The following is an 18,725-nucleotide window of genomic DNA, read 5'->3' on the forward strand; positions in this document are numbered from 1 at the left end:
GAGAGAGAGGGGGGAGAGAATCCCAAGCAGGCTTTGTGCTGTCGGCTCAGAGCCCCACGCAGGGCTCAATCTCACAAACGGTGGGATCGTGACCTGATCCTAAATCAAGAGTCGGGCGCTTAACTGACTGAGCCCCCCGGGCGCCCCAAGAATGCACTTTTGACAAGGACCACGCCCCATTTATAACCACCGCTGGGAGGGACATAGTTCTCTGGCGGATGATCTTTGACTTGTCTTTGCTAGAGGGATAAGAATTTTTTTCTGTCTAGTCCTCTCCCGGGCTTTTCCCCAGGAAAGTGCCCTGTCTTGATGACCTAACTTCAAATTCCTTGACATCTGTCCATCTGTCCTTTCTTGCTTTCTTTTGAGCGGTGGCTGATGCTAGCTGCCGCCACTTTGGAATGCTCAGACATGAGATGTTCATGGGCACTGCGATGTCTCGGGTGTTGGGGAGACGGCAGCAACTCTAACTTGGTCCCTCCCGTCATGGTGGGAGTTGGTACGTTGATTGCCTCTTCCTGTTCCCTTTTTGACATAAACCCATGTCTCCCTTAATCATTTCAGGAGTTGCATCTTCTAGAACCGTAAGGTCAAGACTTGCAGACTTCATGGTTACAGAAGGTTCCAGCTAGTTCGTTGTCTACATGTTGTTAAGATCATCTACATTGCGTCGGCTTCGGTAGCAATCACAGGACCTTATTAATTAGTATTTTGGGAAATATGTTCTATACGAGGAAGTTCAAATAATGCTTAGAAACCACATTTCTTTGGGCAAACCTTGAGAGCCGAGACATTATGGATTCAAATCTAACCTGTCACAGAAGATGTTAACAGTTGTGCTTAAAACAGGGGAGAGGGCTTCCGTGGCCAAATGTCGGGACGTGGTACTTACTCCAGCCCACCTCGGAGAGTTACACTGCACACGAGCAGATTAAAGGCTCTGAGAAGTCCTGCAGTAAAGAAACCCATTTGACATTGACTCAGCATTTTCCAAATGCTTATTAGCTTTAGAATTTGTTTCTGGTCCTCATAAACCCATTTAATATTCTTCAGAGCCAGCGTTCCACAAAACACCCTGGAAACACTTGTGGAAATGATTTGTTTCCGTCGAAAACTGCCCAATGGCCAATGTAGGTGGTCAGAAAAAGAAATCTGTTATTTGCGAATGCAGAGTTTTGTTTGGCCCAAGTTGTTGGCCCCAAACTGGGGAGCTAGTCTTCTTCTCCAGGGAAAGAGAGCTCACTCCTGAGAAAGACCTCTCATCGATGATTATGATGAGTCACGTTGAAATGTAGGCTGTTGACTGCAGAGTGTGTGTGTGTGTGTGTGGGGGGGGGGTGGGTTGGGCTCCTGTCCCCCCTGTCCAAGGTTTCTCAAGCCAGGACATTGTTTGAGACAGAATAGGCAAGCCACCTGTGTTCCCAGACGATCAAGAAGGCATGTCTGGGGCAGTCAGTGTTCTGTAATGGGGCCCCTGTGACAGTCTTGGCGTGTGGGACATTTTGGAAATAGCCTGTGGTTGCACAAAGCATACAGTACAGGATAATGTATAACAGCACTATCTCTGTTTTAAAGAAAGATATATAGACGTTCAAACACAGGGAAAATAACGGCACTGGGATGATGGGCGATTTCCGTTCTTTTCCTTGTTTTCTACTGTTGCCCAGTTTTCTACTGTCAGCATGCATTCCATTTGGAAAAAGAAACATACGCACATGTACATAAGCCACGTATGTTCAAATAGACATGCCTACCGCAAACACACGGATGTCCCTTGCTGAAACGATATGACACGTAAACCGAGATAAATATACGGCGTGATGAGTTTTGGTCTTAAATCTTTGGCTTCTGGTAGTTCCTTCAAAGTGTGTCTTTTTTGAACTCTTTCCAGATGGGCAGCAAATTTGGGAAATGGAAGCCACGGTGGATAAAGACAAGAGCCAGCCTGTAAGCACATGGACGAGACGACTGAACACCCTGTGTTCCCTCCCGCCTCCCCTGTGCTCTCTTTCCTTCTTTCTCTTCCCCCTCCTTCATCAAAGTCCCAGTGCTTTGGACCTAACGGGCACTCAGTAGGTACTGAATTGAGAAACAAATCGAGCAATTTATCGCGCACCAGACCCCCTGATTTGTAACTGTGACATCATAATGCACTTGGATACAGTAAGTGGCAACCCTTCCTTTGCTGCAGCTAAAGAGTCCAGCTCCCCTTAAATAGCGTTTCGCCTGCAAACGTACAGAGTGTCTTGACTCCTGTAAGATGGGCTGGCTTGATGTGCTTGGGGCCTTGTGTAGGAATTTAGACACTGTTGCAGTTAACGGTGGCTCCTTCCTTCCAGAACATGCTCTTTGTTGAGATCCCTGAATATCGAAACAAGCACATCCGTGCATCGGTGAAGGTCAACTTCTACGTCATCAATGGGAAAAGAAAACGGAGTCAACCTCAGCACTTTACTTACCACCCAGGTAAGGAATCTTCTCCGAAGGCCCCTTTGGTGGTGAAAGGCAGCACGGGCGTGCGGTAAGGACACACGAGGTCTGCTTTCAGCTGGTTGACCTTGGGCAGGTGGCTCAACCTCTCTGAGCCTCCATTTCCTCATCTGTCAAGTGGCACCTTCCTTATAAGATTTACGGAAGTCAAATGCGCGTGAAGCGCTCAGCACGGCGCACGGTAAGCGGGTATGAACGACCTTAACAAATGTTACTGTGAATATTTTTCTTCGGGAGGGCAGCGTAGGAGAGAGGCACGTGGGGACTTGTTCAACAGAAGGGTGCAAAGCTGGCGCCCCCTGTCCTTGTCTTAGATCTGATCATGATTGGGTAAGCGAACGTGGCTGGAAACCTGCAGACTCTTGACACTAGGTGGTCACCCGTGGCCACCTAGACTCCTGGGTGGACAGCCGGCCAGGACGTCTCATTCCCACAAAGCACCACTGTCAGAAGACGAGTGACAAGGGCCATGTTGCATTCATTCATTTGTCCAGAAAATATCCAAGGGCCCCACACTGTGGTTGGCTTGGAGACACCGTCGTGAACAAAATGTAAAAATCCCCACCCTCGTTGGAGCTCGTGTTCAAATGGGGGATTCCGATAAAGGATAATACTGATCACAGGAGATTCAGAGAGTGGGTCATATGGATATTATTGACACGGCAGATTATAACCAGGGCTGCAGAAATGGCCTGCATGCCTCCCAAGTCTGCCCCAGACCTATTAGCCACCTTTCCGGGATTGGGAGCGTGTAATCTGAGACTGTCGCCCAGGGTATAACTTCCATCCTGTGGCAGTTTCACACGGAGCCTCTGGGCTGCTGGAAGCATCAGACCAAGGGGGCTGTCCCAGCAGTCCAGGCTTGGCGGGGCTTGGCTTCGGTGGAGCGTGTCCACCGGCTTCCATGGCCCCTTTGGCCATTGGACCGTCCCAGGACTGACTTGACATGCAGCCAGTGGCGGTGGCCTTCAGGGCCCCCAAACTGGGGGGGGGGGGAATCTCTGGGGAGGTTCTAGACCTCAGTTCAATGATCCTTGTTGGCAGAGAGGTTTTCCGTTGTGTTCTGCGGCCTTCCCACCTCGTGCTTGTGGTCAGGAGGCCTCCCTGGGCCTGGCGTTGGCACCCGCCTGTCCGAGCATGGCCTGAGCGAGAATTCAGTCCCCCAGGTCGGCCAGGGGCTGAAGCGCACGTCTTCGAAGGGCACCTTGGGAGACGATTCCTGGTTTGCTGCCGTTTGCTCTAGCTCCAGAACCTCCTTGCTGCCCTGCTTCCTGACACCTGACGGGTCCCCCCCTTGATGACAGTCCTGTCACCACTTCATTCGATCCAGGGAGGGGACTGGTTCCTCAGCTCCTGGGGCTGGCAGTGCTTTAGTAAAGGATTCTGGAGAAGCACAAGTTCCAGTGACCGCCCTAGGGAGGGAGAGGGACAGGAACTGCCACAATACCAATGGTGGTAAGACGATAATAGCGACAACAGTAAGCCTTGAGCACCTACTGTATACCGGCCACTGTGCTAAGTACTTTCCACACGTCTCAGTTCACCTTCCCCACAACCCCATGGCGTAGGTATGCTGGTTACTGTGACCGATGGGGAAACTGAGGCTCAGGCCAGCAGGTTTCCTTTCCCCCAGAATACTACAGAACTGAGGAGGTGGACCCCACCCCACTGTCCAGTCATTCCTGTTTCCAGAAAATATCTGAGTGTCGGTGGAGTGCAAGGCATCGTTTTCGGTGCTAGGGACGCAGCACTGAACAAAGCAGACCAAAAAAATCCTCCGTTTGGGGAGCTGACAGTCTGGAGCGGGGGTGGTTCAGCTAACGATGGCACATGAAAGACACAGAGTATTCCGGGTGATACACGTTTCCGAGGACGACAAGCAGGGAAAGGCGGTGTGAACTGCGAGAGAAGGTGGAGGAGGGGGCTGGAGGGGACTGTAACGTTAAGCCTTCGTCCCTGAGCTCTGCCCCGGGGAAGAGCCTGCAAACACCCCGGGGCTGAGACGCACCTGCCAGCCGCCTTGCGACTCTCATCGCTCAGGGTAAAATTTCGGGCTTCTGAGACAGGTACACAGGGAGGCTCTTGTCCAAGGCTGATAAATGGCAGAGCCCAAAGGTCTGCTCCCACCTACGTGGCCGCCCAAGGCCGCGTCCCCAGCCGCAGTCCACTAACCGCCCCCCCCGCCCCCGTGCACCCCTGTGGCTCACTAAGAAGGCCCGCCCCCTGTGCTTCTCTCTCGCCCAGTCCCAGCCATCAAGACGGAGCCCACCGACGAATACGACCCCACCTTGATCTGCAGCCCGGCCCACGGGGGCCTGGGGAGCCAGCCTTACTACCCGCAGCACCCGATGGTGGCTGAGTCCCCCTCCTGCCTCGTGGCCACCATGGCGCCCTGCCAACAGTTCCGCTCGGGGCTCTCGTCCCCCGACGCCCGCTACCGGCAGCAGAACCCAGCGGCCGTCCTCTACCAGCGGAGCAAGAGCCTGAGCCCCAGCCTGCTGGGCTACCAGCAGCCGGCCCTCATGGCCGCCCCCCTGTCCCTGGCGGACGCCCACCGCTCCGTGCTGGTGCACGCCGGCTCCCAGGGCCAGAGCTCCAGCCTGCTGCACTCCTCTCCGGGCAACCAGCAGGCCTCGCCGGTGATCCACTACTCGCCCACCGGCCAGCAGCTGCGCTGCGGTGGCCACCAGGAATTCCAGCACATCATGTACTGCGAGAATTTCGCGCCCGGCACCGCCAGGCCCGGCCCGCCCCCCGCCAGTCAAGGTCAGAGGCTGAGCCCGGGGTCCTACCCCACGGTCATTCAGCAGCAGAATGCCACCAGCCAAAGAGCCGCCAAAAACGGACCCCCGGTCAGTGACCAAAAGGAAGTATTACCCGCAGGAGTGACAATTAAGCAGGAGCAGAATTTGGACCAGACCTACTTGGACGACGGTAAGATGCTTTGTTTTTCTCGTCGCCCGTAAGGACGGGGCCCCAGAGCATCCCCCACGCCCAGCAAGTTCTCTGTGTGGTCTGGGTATCTTCCTTCACCCCTTCGGGCCTCCGTGTCCTCTTCCGTTGAAGGGGGTTGAGTAAGATAACCTTCAATGCCTCGCTCACCTGTGTGCAGGAATCCTTTCCCAGCAGGACTTCTGGGGTGGCTGCTTGGCGTTTTAGATGTTTCGCTACAACCACTGCAACAGAAAGAGCAAATGAGGGCAATTCTGGCCGAAGGAGCGTCCCCTGGGTCATGAACTGGGGTAGCTTGACCGCTTCCACTCTCTTTCCATTGCCGGGTTTAGGCCAAGAATAGACAAGCAGAAAGGAAGGAAGGCTAACCTTTTATTCCCGTGGAGAAAAAAAAAAAGTCCTGCTCTATAGCCCTCTTTTGTGTATTTGGGGGAGGGGAGCGGGGAAAGGGAGGGAGCGAGCTCCCTGAAAAGTGGAACATGAATGGGGGGCTTGCAGGCAGGCTCCGGGCACATCTGTGCCATGTGCCAGAGAAACAGAGACGCGCATTGACAGGAGGGAAACAGTGGGCTTCCGTTGTGGTAGCCGGGCTGCTGGGGTGGTTGGGCCAAAGGGAAAGAGGCAGGGAGGCTTTGTGTGAGTCTGTAGGTGTCCAAGTTTGTTGGGGGGGGGCGGTGCGGGCGGTGGGCACAGCTGGAGGGTAGTCACGGCAGAGTGGCCGAGTGTGTGTGATGGTGATCTGTGATCTCAGGGACGAGGGGCTGGTTGTGCTAGGGACTCACCTGGGATCAGGACAGAGAGGGCGGGGCTGGCGCACAGCCTGGGGGGGGGGGGGGGGCGGGGCGCCAGAGGAAAGAAGACGGGCGGTGTGAGTTTCTTAGTAGAAAGAAAACCTATACCCCTGGCCGCCATCCACATCCCCTGATATACCCCGAAGCCTCAATTATTTAGGAAAATTTACTCTCAGGAACGCAGCCAAGCTGTAGGAAATAAGGCAGAAAGCTTCAAAATGGCCACAACGGTTATCATAAAAACCAGGTAGTAAGTATCAGCCTCTTCCTTGGCAGGAATTCTCTGGTGCTTACTCAGAGACTGTTGGCTTTTATTTTATGCAAAGCTTCGACAGTCTGGGGGATCTGGGGGATCTGATTCTGGGACTTCTTATAGTTTCTACGTCCTCTCTCTAGTAACACTATTGATCAAGAACTTCCCCCCCAAACACATCAAGCAAAGATGTCCAGGGCCACTTAGTGTAAAGCCACGTGCCTGGCAAGGCTGACCTCAGGGTGTTGCTGTGTTAATAATTGATCTGTCTAATCCTGAATAATCAAACACAGGTTGAGTTAGAGTCACTGTGCTCGGTTTTCAAAAGGAGACCCATGTGCAATCTGTCCTTGAACAGTTTACACCCCAAGTGGTTAAGATAAAATTCGGGTGCTTATTTGAAAGGGGTTTATCACATAGAAAACCCAGTTCATGCAGAATGCCTCATGCGAGCGGGTAAGTGAAAGCTGTAACCAGACCTCTCTCCACGCATGCGCTTGGGGTGTGTATCAGGGGTGAGGTGCTTTATAAATAAATGATGCCTGAGCAGGCACAGGTAACTTTCCCCAACTGACTCTGTGTCTGGTGTAGGTTTAGTCTCCCAGAGCTAGGAATGTGCCGGCCCCTCCCATCTGCCCATCATCCCACGTTACAGACGAACCATGAAGATCTCTGTTAGAGACCGTGAGTTAGTCCGTGGCCTGGCTCTTGGGGACCTATCAGTGTCAGGGTGGTCATGATTCCCCTTCAAGGGTCCGTCGTGGCCCCAGACCCACACAGATGCTTCCTGCTTTCACAGAAGCCTGTGTTACAGACAAAGCAGCTGAGAGCAGAGACCCTTGAGGGCCTCCTAAGTGCCTTTCTGAACACAGGCAGGTTCAAAGTCATGGTGAAAGTGAGCTCTTGGCAGGTTAGTAACATGAGTCAGCTTTAAGGATATCTCAGAGAGCTGAGTGTGCTGAAATTGCTTCTCCTGATGGAGACTTTTCTTAAGTACTTTCTGCACAAGCCCAATCCCATAGGATTTTAGGAGATATTCTCTGAAATGAGGATTCTGAGGCTTAAAAAGTTGAAAAAATTCTGTAAAGCCAGGTTTTTTTTGTTTAACTTGTCTACTGCAGGACTTCACAGAGCCTTTACTGCACTGATGGACATTGTAAATCTCTAAGGCAAAGGTACTTCCCAGAGTTTCTCACAGATAAGAGAGCGAGCAACCCCAGGGGGTGCTGTTCGTATTACATTTTATTATACTCTCTGTGACTGGAATGTCTGGAGTTGTGCAACATGGCAGGCCTGGGACCCCGTCCCCCGACATTCTGGGAAAATAACATGAAGGAATTTCAGAGTTCAGAAGCTCAGCACTGCTCCATCCCATATGCCTGCATTCATGCTTCTGAATTCTTTGGCTTGGCGTGGGATCAGAGCATGACAGGGCAATAGAATAATTTCTACCTGGGTGGCTCCCAAAAGGCCGCCAGGTGGCTGCTGGTGAGATGTTCAGTGCTTGAGCGGCATTGTCCCAAAGGCTGTGTGGAACCCACAGCCAGCCCTCCAGGGCGGAGGCCCCCGTGTGGCCAGTTGTGCCCAGTGTCAGCCCCAAACAGCCCCACCGCTGTGGCTCCCAGGAAGAACTGCGTGCCGTTTTGTCTCCTAACCAGTTGAGACTTCAGACCCCTCCAACAGATCATTCCGGGCTCCATGGTTGGCTTTGTGGGTGTGGGACTCAGACTTCTCCGTTGATTTTGCGTTTATTTCTGACAGGCGGACCGGAACCCCTGGGTCATTTCTTTAGTCCGGTTGGGAGACATCCTAGGTTTGGAAGCTCCTTTTCTGTCCTTGTCGCCGATGACTCAAAGGGTCACCTTCCCCCCAAACACATACCTGGCTGCACGCACCGTGATGGCATGTGCTCCCGGGATTTCTCACGTGCCTCTCATTTGCCTTGGGGTTTTGGTGGAGCACACTTTCCTTGGAAACGTGGTGAGAGCTGGAGTTCAGTGCTTTGAGGGTCAGGGCAGGGTTCCTCAAGGTAGAGAAGGACTCGGGTCCAAAGGCAGAGGGGTCGTCTTTGAAGCCGGCCACGCCCCTGGAAGCCCCGGCGTGGGGTTACCTTCGCCTGACCCTCCGTGAATGACCCCGAGCGTCATGTCGTGTCCTCTTTTCACGCCTCCCCTTCTCGCGCTGCATTCCTGCGCACAGTCTGTCTGCCCCCCCTCTTTTTTTGGAACTCCGAAACGCGGCTCCTGCTTTCCCCACTCCGAGCACTTGAGACCTTTTCAAAAAGTCTCATTTTGAACTGGCAAAAGAAGTGAAATCCCAGGGCAACACGCACCCGTGCTCCTCCCTCTCCCTGTGCTCCTCCCCCCGAACCGGGCGCTTTCTCTCAGTTCGTTCTGAAATGGATGCTTTGCACACACCCTCGCTTGTTTTTTCTCTGTCGTCTTGTTGCTTCCGTACCCAGTTCCTTGTCGGGAAGTCCCTGGTTTTACCTGGAAAACCGCAGCAGCGAATGAATTCTTCCCTCCTTCCCTTCCTCCCTCCTCCTATCTCCTCCCAGCCCTCCCTGCCTGTAAGCCTCCCTCCTTCCCAAGGTCCCCGCCATCCTGACCCTCCTGCCCTCCCTGCCCCCGTGGGTATTGACTGGCCTGGAACTTGGTTACACAGGTAAAGTCCTTGCTCGCGTGGGGTAACTTTTGGGTAAAGGAGAGAGACATTAGCAGGTGAGGGAATAAGCATATCTCAGATGGTGATAAAAGGCCATGGAGGAAATTGGACGAGGTTAGGAGTAGGAATGCGGCTGGATGGCGGTGGTGTTGGCCCTCAGACGGAGAGAGCAGAGAGGCTGCTCTGGGGAGGTGGGAACAGCAGGTGGCAGCGGCTGTGAGGTCAGAGGAGTGGGCCAGCATTGGCGGGATTTTGGCAACGTGCCGTGTGATCTGACCTACCTTTTGGAAAGATCACTCTGGCTGCGTTTGAAAACCGGACCGCAGGGAGGCGAGAGGCGGCGAACAAGGGGCTTGCTTCATTTCCGACAAAGCCAGGTGGGAAGAGCGAGAATCCCACACAGCAGGCGGGTTATGGAGGGGTGGCGCATTCGACAGGAGGTCGCCTTCGGTGTCCTTTCGTCGTGCGACTCCTTAACATCTACCTGGAATTGTCAAAACGTGATGAGTTCACCGATAGTTGCTGCCCTGCCGCTGGCTGGAATGAAGGGTGGGCGGCTGTACCTTGTAAGCCGCCAGCAGGTGGGGAGGGTTTGTGCTGGGCAGGCCAGGCGAGGGGAGCTGTGCCACCGACGGCACGGTCCCCGCAGAACCGGGGGCTCTCAGGTCATCGGGCCATCTCACCGCAGGCTCCGGGGTGGCGACCCTGTGCCATCAGCCTTGACATTCAGCCACAGACGAGAGGACTGAGGGACGGGGGGAGGCTCGGGACTCCAAGGAGATCCTCGATCCCATTCGGGAAGGTCTTGGGGAGAAGGGACGTGGTCTCGGTGACCCTGGAGCCCCTGTCCGTGACTTGAGGGAACGACAGGTGATGTTGCGTTCACGTTTGTGTTTCTCTCTGTAGAAAGAGCACAGACCAGTCTGGTTTTGAATCTACTTCTCCGTTCTTCACGTGAACTGTTTTCAAAAATCATTTATTGAAATACATTGAATGGATTGGAGTATCTCTCTACATGTTTACCAATTGACATATAGGCATGTGCGGAAATCAGTAGCGTACTTTGAACGTCACCAGCTGGGCCACCCACGTGACTACCACCCGGACCATGCCTGGCATGGAATCATGTTAGCACCCCAGAAGCCTCCGGGTGCCGCCCTCCTGTGTCCCCTCCACCTCCTATGTCCTGTCCTGCCTCCTAACCCCAGAGACTGGTTTTGACTTTCTGTGTAAAAAGAAGTCACACAGTGGTGCCCCTTTGTGCCTGGCTTCTTTGCATCAGCCACCGGCCCGTGAGATCCAGAGCTGCTGTTGGGGGTAGGTGGGGCTCATCCGTGTCATTGTCGTGGACTATTGAGGGGACGTTGGACGTTGAGGGAACGTCCTGTAGTCTCTGCACCCACGTTTCTGCCGATGGACATTTAGGTTGTTTCCGGTCTTAGGGATAAAACTTCTGCGAACGTTCTTGAATTCTTCCCTTGGTGCCCACACATAAGGTGAGGAGTGGAGCCCTTGCCAGACAGTTTTCCTGAGTGGCTGTACCGCTTCATGCGCCCACAACGGGGCGCGGGTGTCTCACGCAGTTGTCTAAGTGTCTGTCTCCTGGGATGCGGCCTCGCTTCCGGCGAACGTGCCTGGTGATGGCGTGTCTGGGCCGCAGACCCAGGGCGCGGCAAGCTGGCTGGGTGTCAGCCACTGAAGCTCTCCAGACCTCTGTTTTCTCACTCGTGAAAACGATACCCCTTGCTCGGCTACTCCACCTGCCAAAGATGCATTTGGGTCTGAACTTGGAGTTGCAGCCAAGGTCATAAGGCTCTCGAAAGACGCTCCGCCACGGACAGTCGCTCCGCTGACCATAGTCCTGATGGGCATCGTGGCTCTGCTTCCCCTCCAGTTTCTGCCGGTGCCTTCTCCAGGCTTGCCTGTATTGTGGCCACTTTGGCCTTTTGTTCTTGTTTGTTTGACAAGAGTAATTTACAAGAAAAAGCAAGCAGGAAAAGCCCTAGAGAAGGCACTGATCTGTGACTGGTTTTCAGGCAGCAAAGAAATCGTGTAGATGTTCTGTTCACCCCAGGGCCCAGCTAGTCCCGAATTTCACTTCCCCAACTGGCAGCTCCCTCCCTGCCCAGGGAAGGATGTGGCTGGGGTTGGGCGGGGGCGGGGGGGAGGTTGCTGGGCAGTTCAGTGGGTCAGGCTTCCGACTTCGGCTCAGGTCATGATCTCGCGGTCCGTGGGTTCGGGCCCCGCGTCGGGCTCTGTGCTGACAGCTCGGAGCCTGGAACCTGCTGCGGGTTCTGTGTCTCCCTTTCTCTCTCTGCCCCTCCCCCCCTCATGCTCTGTCTCTCTCTCTCAAAAATAAATTAAAAAAAAAAAAAAAAAGACAGACATGGTGGGGGAAGTGAGCATTGCTGGTCTCACGGTGGCAGCGGGTACCTTCCCGGCTACCCTGGGCCGAGCCCCTGGGGCACACTGGGAAGAGCCGACCACACCACGTGGACTTCTCCGTGGAGGTGGTTGCTTTGGGCCGGCAGGCAGACTTGCAGCCCACTGCATAAACTGTGCGGTGCGGTAGGCGGCCCGCCCTCCTGCCTTCTGTCTTCCGTGTTTGGTCTTGTTTTAATCTTCCCCTTTGCCTTGTTCACGGCTGTCGGTATTTGCCCAGCGTGACTCCGTAGGACAGGAGACCCTGGCTCGAGGTGTCTCACTCACTTGTGAACCTTGGGCCGGTGTCTCCGCTTTCCTCTCTGTGGAGTGGAGATGATCCGCACTCCTCCCTCGTGCTCCTCCCTCGCGGGGGCCGCGCAGAGAGAATTGCGCGGGTACATGTCACGTGCCTAGAACGGGTAGCTTGGTACAGAGTAACTGTCGGTAAATGTTAGCTGCCGTTTCTGTTTGTGAGCTTAGTGGGCTTCTTGGAGAATGTGGTTTACATTTCTTAAAAGTGTATTTGTGGAGGAGAATGAAACGTGGGCCGTTTCGGTCTTTGGAGAGGAGGACCCTTAAAGCCCTGTCTCCCCACAGGGCGTGGGCTCAGGGGTCCCAACCCAAGCTTCCTTCTGGGGACCTGGGGATGTTTGTCTGTGTGAGATGGTGCCTCCCGCCCGGGGACCGCCCGGGAGGCCGGTGAGCGTGGCCCCTGCGTTGTCCCCCCCCCCCCCCCCCACAGCGGAGCACGGACCAGTGGCCCAAGTTTTGCTGGTTGTTTTATTGGCAGAGGGGCCAAAGGAGTCCTTTTCAAAGGCTCTTTACCCAGAAGCCGGACATGCCAGTGCGTGAGAAACAGGCCAGGGAAGAAAGGACAGAGGGACGCGCAGGAAGGGAGAAAGGAGCCAAGGGTGACTGGCACAGCTTTGTTCAGCAGGTCAGGAATCTTTACTGGGGCTGCCCAGTGCCCACGGCAAGCCTGTGACAAAGCCGCTCCTGTTGGGAGAGGCGTGCAAAGCCCACGGATGGCCTGGTGCTGCCGGGAGTGGCCCGCGTGCCCGGCCGCCACATTGGCCCCGGGAGGGCTGGGTGAGACACAGGCGTCCTCTCTTCTGATGAAAACCAAGCAGAGTGGTTGCCTGGCCGGGCGGCCCGGAGGCCAAGGAGGGCCTGGAGAATCTGCTGCTTCCGTCGCAGAGTGGGGCTGTGCCATTCACCAGAACCAAAGCCAAGTCTGACTCACGCGGCCGCCTTCGGTGGGCACCAACGGAGTCCAGGCCCCGACTTGAGGTCCTCGGTCAGCATTCTCCTTGAAAGTTCATTTAAAGAGGTTTAGCTTTTATGTAGGGAATGTGTTCACATGCTCGACAGACTAAAAGCCTGGGAAAAGGTGCATCCAGCATAGCATGGTCTTGCTCCCACGTCTTCCCTGCCTCCTCTCCAACCTTCGAGAACAGCCTTTATCAGCCCGGTTTTCATCAGCAGCACCCTCTCCGGCCAGGATCCTTTCACAGTTCCTTCCCATCAGCACCCCCAAGAAATGTCAGTCCCACGGAGACGCCGTGTATCTGGTTATGCTCGGTGGCCCTTTGCGGTGCCCTTATCATAACATGTAAGACTTTTTCACTAAGAACTGATTTTGGCCCCCTTGGGAATGAACGCTGTAGAGTTTCTTTATGTAACCGCAAGCAGGTGCAAGTACATCTTCTGGTTTTCCTCCTTCCTTCTACAAAATGTAGCAGATGGACCCCCCCCAGGTCTCCCAAGGATTGGGCGGGGAGGGGGGGGCCGGGGGGTTGTGCACCTGTCGCTCGCCGTGCGTAGGGGTGGGTATGTCAGAGGCTGGTTCTCAGGAATGGGCGGTCCGGTCTGAGGGTCCAGCCGTGATTTAGGGGCCTTTCGGCTGGAGCGTTTCTGGGGTTGCCCTGCCTGCCTTTCTTAAACTGGCCTTGCCACTTCACCCTTCTGTGACCTCGGGCAAGTAACTGACGGGAACAGCCCCAACTCTGAGGGTTATTGTAAGAATGGCAAAGGGAGCCTCCTCATGAGGAAGGCACTTTGGCCGGTGCCTAGTGTGCGTGGTAAGTGCTGTGGTTATCAATATACTTTGCCACCACCACCACCACCACCGTCATCATCATCAACCCTGGGCCACTGCTATGGTCGGAATGTTTGGGCCCCCACAAAATTCATATGTTGAAGCCTAACCCCCAGGGTGATGCTATGAAGAGGTGTGGCCCTGGGAGGTGCTTAGGTCATGAGGGCGGAGCCTCCTAAATGGGATTGGTGCTCTTTTTTTTGTTTATTTATTTATTTTAGAGAGAGAGAGAGAGATCACAAGTGGGTGACGGGCAGAGAGAGTGGGGGTGGGGTGGGGAGAGAAGCCCAAGGAGGCTCCACGCTGTCAGCACAGAGCCTGAAGAGGGGTTAGAGCTCATGAACCGCGAGGCCGTGACCTGAGCCGAAATCAAGAGTCGGATGCTTAACTGACCGAGCCACCCAGGCGTCCCAGGGATCGGTGCTCTTACAAAAGACCTCCCAGAACTCTGCAGTTCCCTTCTGCCACGTGACCTTATAGAGGAAGGCGCCTGTCTATGAGGAAGTGTGCCGAATCTGGTCGTGCTTGATCTTGAACTTCTCGACCTCCAGAACTGTGAGAAATATTTGTTGTTTGTAAACTACCCACTGGCGTTTTTTGTTCTCGCAGCCCCAACAGGCTAGGACAGCCGGGCAGGTAGTCGCTGCGGTGCCGGCCTTTGAAAAAGAGCCCTCAGGCTGAGTCGGCCTGGGTCCTTACTACCTTGCTAGGCCACTACTTGTTAATTCAGCAAAGGACATTTAGAGTCTTTCTAGAAAATTCTAAAGTCCAGAAAACTGCTTGCCTGGAGACGAGCCCGCAAAATTTGCACGAGCTACTGTTGGAAGATCTCTCGAGAGGAAGAGAGAGAGAGAGAGGGAGAGCGAGAGGGAGAGCGAACGTAGGTCTGTGCACCTCCCCCAGAAGAGGAAGCATCACAGTAGAGGCGCGATGAGGTACCTTTATTTTGCCCCTCTCGATATTTTCCCACCTTCCAAGAACCTCAAATTTCCAGCCGTGCCACTTAGCCATCCTTTTATCCCAAATGATGTGCACTTTGTGTTGCCAGCTTATGTGAATGTAAGGGGCCACCTTCCAGCTGACTGCAGACCCAGAAATGCTCAGCCATCTTTTTGAAATTCTGCAGCGCAGATGTCTCCAAAGGAATGCGCTCTTGCCTTTCGGGGTCAGAAGCTCCCAAACCACAAGAAAGTCCGTCCTCAGACTGGCTGTGCACTCGGCCTGCGTTCCAGAGCCGCGTCTGACCCACAGAGAGCAGGCAGGGGCCCGCCAAGAGGACCAGGAGAGCCATCACTTGGTGTGATCCCATGGCCCCACAGTCACCTCCCAGAACCCGCGCTTTTAACCGTTCTGAGTCATTTGCACTGGCATCATTTCCACCTCCGCGTGAGGTTACTGTCTTGTGGTAACAAGCAGCTATCCTCGTGCAGGAATAAGGTGATCAGCTAAACAAGATTTGTGGGTAGGTCAGCACCCAAACCCGCTTCGAAACGCTCTTCTCTGCTTTCCTGCTCGCCAGCACAGAGCGCAGAAGTGTTGAGGCTCACTTCCTCCCTAGCCGGTGCGCTGGGCATGCCCAGACTTCGCTTCCTGCAGGATGATGAAGCAACGTGGTGACTGTTGTGAGCACAGGGATGTGGAGGCTCTTCGCTGGTCCCAGGCCCTAAGCTAAGATAGTCCAGGACTTTTGTATTGAGAAATACAAGACTTCACAGTATCAGCTCTAGCCCTAATTCGTTCCTCTCCCGAAAAATAGAACTTGAAAAGCGATTCAGTTACTGGAGGCTCTGAGCTAGATGCGTGGGCGTTGAGCAAATCTTCTTTCGACACTACATTTTCCTCTCTCCTCCCTACCTTCTCCTCCATCGGTAAACCCATTTCAGGTAAATGTAGAGCTTTATTTGCCCCGGGGGCGGGGGGGACCCTTTAGGGAAGAACCGTGGTTGTACTCCATGCTGTAGACTTGACACATGGATGCATCTTGTTTTTGTTGCCTTTCAGCATAGTTCTGGACTCTTGTCTTGCCCGGGGCCTGTCTGAGTTTATTTTAGCCCCAATCTCTTTTACTTTTCACCCTTGTAGGAAAAAAGAGGGGCTTTGTTCTCCGGGAATGATGAAACCATTTCCCTGGCCCTTCTCCACCACATTCTTGACACCTCTTTAATTTGTTATTGACCTGAGGATCTGGTTAAGCTGAGACTGCCTATAAAGGCAGGGTTGGGGCCTGTTTTGCCCATCCAGGATGTCAGGAGGCTTTCACCGGGCAAAGTCACGAGCAAACGGAGGGCTGCGATTCAGGAAAGGAGTCTGCTCAGGTCCTCAGCAACCAATCCCGCCACTTTCAGGTTTCAGGATGACATCTGCCTCGCGCGTCATCCCTTTAAACTGCCATGAAATCAGATCTCTGGCCAGGCAACCCAAGTGGAGCTCTTCCTGGTCATTTTACCACGAGCGCAAAGCACCCCGACTTGATTTTATGATGGGATCGTCTGTTGCAAGTGGTTTGGACGTAAGTCCCAGGCATTCTGCAAACCAACAAATGGGTTTCATTTGAAGCCTGTTAGTTCCAGCATCCCAGGAAAGTGGAAAGGACACTCCCTGGTTGTTAGTTTCCAAAACTCTGGACAGAGCAGAGGTTCTGTTGCATAAGCTAACTCTGTGGACGACGCCTTTGAAATGTTCTGCAGCCGGTTCTAACAGATTTCTGGAAGTTGATGATGTCTTTTGAATTCTCCGCTTTAGTGGATGCCTAAAAAAGAGTTGACCCAAAGTTGATTAATGCACCCTTTCCATTTCTTACAGATGGATCGAGTTGTGGTCTGCTTCAGTACTTGGAATAGGGACGGCCAACTGGTGTTCCATGGGCTCCATTTAGCCTGCAGATATTTTGCTTGGCCCGCTCAGTATTTGAAAAAATATTTGGATTAGATGCCAACGTTTAAAAACCGGGAGATTGCACATAAAAATACAGATTTCAGGCTTTCCTTGGAAAACCCAAGAATCGGCTGCCCAGGGCCCCACATTCTGCATGGTGGCTACCTGGAATCAAAGTCAAGGCTGACCTTATGTAGAGACCACCTCCTTTAGAGCGCGTACTTGCCCTTGTCTGTAGCCCCCACCCCTCCCTCCTGCCTCCTGAAGGCGGATGGAGTGTCTGTTGTTTTTTGCCATCATGGTTGTGCTCTTGTTCCTCTTATACTTGGCCCACCTCACTCAGTCAGTGTTTCTTCCCGCACCTGTTCAGCATTTGAATTTGTGATCTCTCTTCTGGAAGCGCCACTCCCACCCATGGCTGCCTAACCCCGCCCTTGATACATAGCGAGGCTTGGGAGGTGTTAGCTCCCTCTGTCCTTCTTCCTTCTCCCTCTCTGTTGTCGGGGTTTAAGATGTTTTTTAAAACAACCTTCTATTATGAAATGTATGCAAATATAGAGTAGCACCATGGACCCACCACTCAGCCTCAACTGTTATCAACTCACAGCTAATTTGCTTTCTTCCATACCTCTTGTCATCTCCCACTCCTATTTCATAGTAGTATTTTTAAAAAATTTTTATTAGAGAGAGAGAGAGAGAGAGAGAGAACATGTGCGCACACAAGCGGGGGAGGAGCCGGGGGAGAGGCGGAGAGAATCTCAAGCAGGCTCCAGGCCTAGCACAAAGCCCGGAGTGGGGCTCGATCTCACAACCCTGGGAACATGACCTGAGCCGATATCAGGAGTCAGGCGCTTAACCAACTGAGCCACCCAAGTGGCCCTCGTAGCGTTTTGAAGCAAATCCTAGACATCAAAAATCCTGGACGGCAGAACCATATCATTGCATGTGTAGATACGTACTATGTGTCTCCAAAAGAAAAGGATTCTGAAAATACTCTTAATACTGTTGGCACATATGAAACAGTGAAAATTCCTTAATATCATGAAATATCCAGTCTTTGAAACTTGCTGGTGTCTCGTATCTATCATCCAGGGTTTTTTCTTTGTTTTCATTATTTTATACATTGTCTGAATCAGGATTCAGACCGGGCCCATACATTGTAAGTGGGATTCCTTGGTTCCTCTAAGTCAGCTTTAATCGAGAGGTTCCCCTTTAGAACTGGTCTTTATTATTATTATTATTATTATTATTATTATTAATTTTTACTATTTTGCTATTTCTTTGTTTAAAAACCAGGTGCCTTATCCTGTGAAATATCTCAGTCTGGCTTTTGGCGATTATATTCCCATGTCCCCGTGTCTTCTCTATTTCCTGTAAGTTGGCAGTCGATTCTAGAGGCTTAATTGGTTCAGGTTCATCTGTTTTGGCCAAGACTGCTTTGTAGGTGGTGGTGGACCCTTTTGTCAGGAAGCACGAGGTCAGGGTGCCTCTCTTTTGGTGATGTTAGTAACTGTCGACAGCCAGCACCCAGCTCCCTTCATTCACTGGTGTGCTGTAATTGCAAAATGGCGATATTCTAGTCTAATTCTGTCTTCCCTTCCTCTTCTGTTAGTTTGGAAAACTTCTATAAAGAGAGACGTCCCTTCCTCAACAATGGTATAATTCATATAGGAAAAGAAAGATGAATGCTTGATTCTTTCCCTTTATTTACCAGTTTTTAAAATAATGGCTTGGTTCCTCACCATCCTCCAGGGGCAGTCAATTAGGGTTTTGTACCATTATGAACTCCCAGATTTAAACATAATTGATGTTTTAAGATTTTAATAGGCTTTTTGGGGGTAGTTCCTTTTGTCCTCATCATTGGATGGAGCTAAATAATATGACTTCCTCTCCTTTCTTTCTCTGGCTTAGCAGTGTGCTTCTTCTGAGGTGTCAGGGAGGAAAGCCTCCTGCATGTAGACTAAGGGGTCTGATCCCTACATGTGTGAAAGGGAAATCATAAAACAGCTCTCGCATGCCAGCTGGCTGATGTTCTCCTCGAAGCATTAGGGAGTTTGGATGTGTGACTTCGGAAGAGTTGGAGTTTGCAGGGCAGGAGAAAGTTACGTATTGATTAGGTGTACAGGACCTCTGTGCGCAGAACACAAAGTAACAGGAGCCTAAACAGGGAAGATGCTTG

At 52.9% G+C, this 18,725-nt stretch overlaps 1 protein-coding gene across 7 annotated transcripts in view; it reads left to right on the plus strand.

Annotated features, from left to right (window-relative positions):
* NFATC2 (nuclear factor of activated T cells 2) overlaps positions 1-18,725 on the plus strand; it is a 158,415-nt gene that overhangs the window by 111,930 nt on the left and 27,760 nt on the right. For all 7 annotated transcript variants that reach the window (XM_047852119.1, XM_047852121.1, XM_047852118.1 and 4 more), the window contains exons 7-9: positions 1,892-1,947; positions 2,340-2,466; positions 4,735-5,424. In XM_047852119.1, coding sequence (XP_047708075.1) covers positions 1,892-1,947; positions 2,340-2,466; positions 4,735-5,424 — 873 coding nt within the window. The remainder of the gene's footprint in view (positions 1-1,891; positions 1,948-2,339; positions 2,467-4,734; positions 5,425-18,725) is intronic.

This window comes from Prionailurus viverrinus, chromosome A3 (assembly GCF_022837055.1).
Source record: "Prionailurus viverrinus isolate Anna chromosome A3, UM_Priviv_1.0, whole genome shotgun sequence".
NCBI lineage: Eukaryota > Metazoa > Chordata > Mammalia > Carnivora > Felidae > Prionailurus > Prionailurus viverrinus.